Source organism: Phaethon lepturus, unplaced genomic scaffold (assembly GCF_000687285.1).
Source record: "Phaethon lepturus isolate BGI_N335 unplaced genomic scaffold, ASM68728v1 scaffold32205, whole genome shotgun sequence".
NCBI lineage: Eukaryota > Metazoa > Chordata > Aves > Phaethontiformes > Phaethontidae > Phaethon > Phaethon lepturus.
Window position 1 is genome coordinate 1 of NW_010543129.1, and position 716 is coordinate 716.

Sequence of the window (716 nt, forward strand, 5' to 3'; positions counted from 1 at the left end):
GAGGCTTTTTTTGTTCCTCAGAAAGCTTAGTCACGTTGTGGTAGATGTTGTCCGGTCAGGGCAAAGCAATTCTGCCTTTAAAAGTGATGAAATAGCTTCTGCAAACACATTCGCCCTGTTTGAAAGTGTGTTGGGAAAGCCCATCAGCAACACGGCTTTTTAATTGGTTTTTAATATAACAAGCATTTGTATTTGTGCTGCGTGGTTGTTCACTGCTGCTCTTCCATTCCAGGCAGTTATTAAAAGACCCCCAGGTGTTATTTGCAGGGTACAAGGTCCCGCACCCGCTGGAACACAAAATTATCATCCGGGTCCAAACCACCCCCGATTACAGCCCCCAGGAAGCTTTCACCAATGCCATCACGGATTTGATCAGTGAGCTCTCCCTCCTGGAGGAGAGGTTCAGGGTAAGTGTGTTTGTGGGTTGTTTTTTTTCTTTAAAGCATTTGAACTTCTTGCAATTAAAGAAAGGGAGGGATAGTGTATCTTAGAGCTGCTATTTTAGGTCAATAAATGCATCAAAGCCATGTAGCGTTGCATTACTCGGCTCCTGTCAAGGTATGGTGGAGCCTGGCTGCGCTTAAGGGTTATTTGCACGCCCAGCAAGGGTTCTGTGGTGCTTTGCAATTCCCTACATGGCCAGCATTGGTTTTTCTCAGTCTTATTAGTGTAGAAAACAACTTTCTAGTCTTCCAAGTGTTTCCCCCCCCCCCCCC

General features: G+C 45.8%; 1 protein-coding gene across 1 annotated transcript in view; it reads left to right on the forward strand.

Annotated features, from left to right (window-relative positions):
* Positions 1-232: 232 nt before the first annotated feature.
* The window catches only part of POLR2J (polymerase (RNA) II (DNA directed) polypeptide J, 13.3kDa), a gene marked incomplete at its 5' end in the record, with an annotated part of 1252 nt that continues 768 nt past the window's right edge, over positions 233-716 (forward strand). Inside the window, one exon of the mRNA XM_010288262.1 lies at positions 233-407. Coding sequence (XP_010286564.1) covers positions 233-407 — 175 coding nt within the window. The remainder of the gene's footprint in view (positions 408-716) is intronic.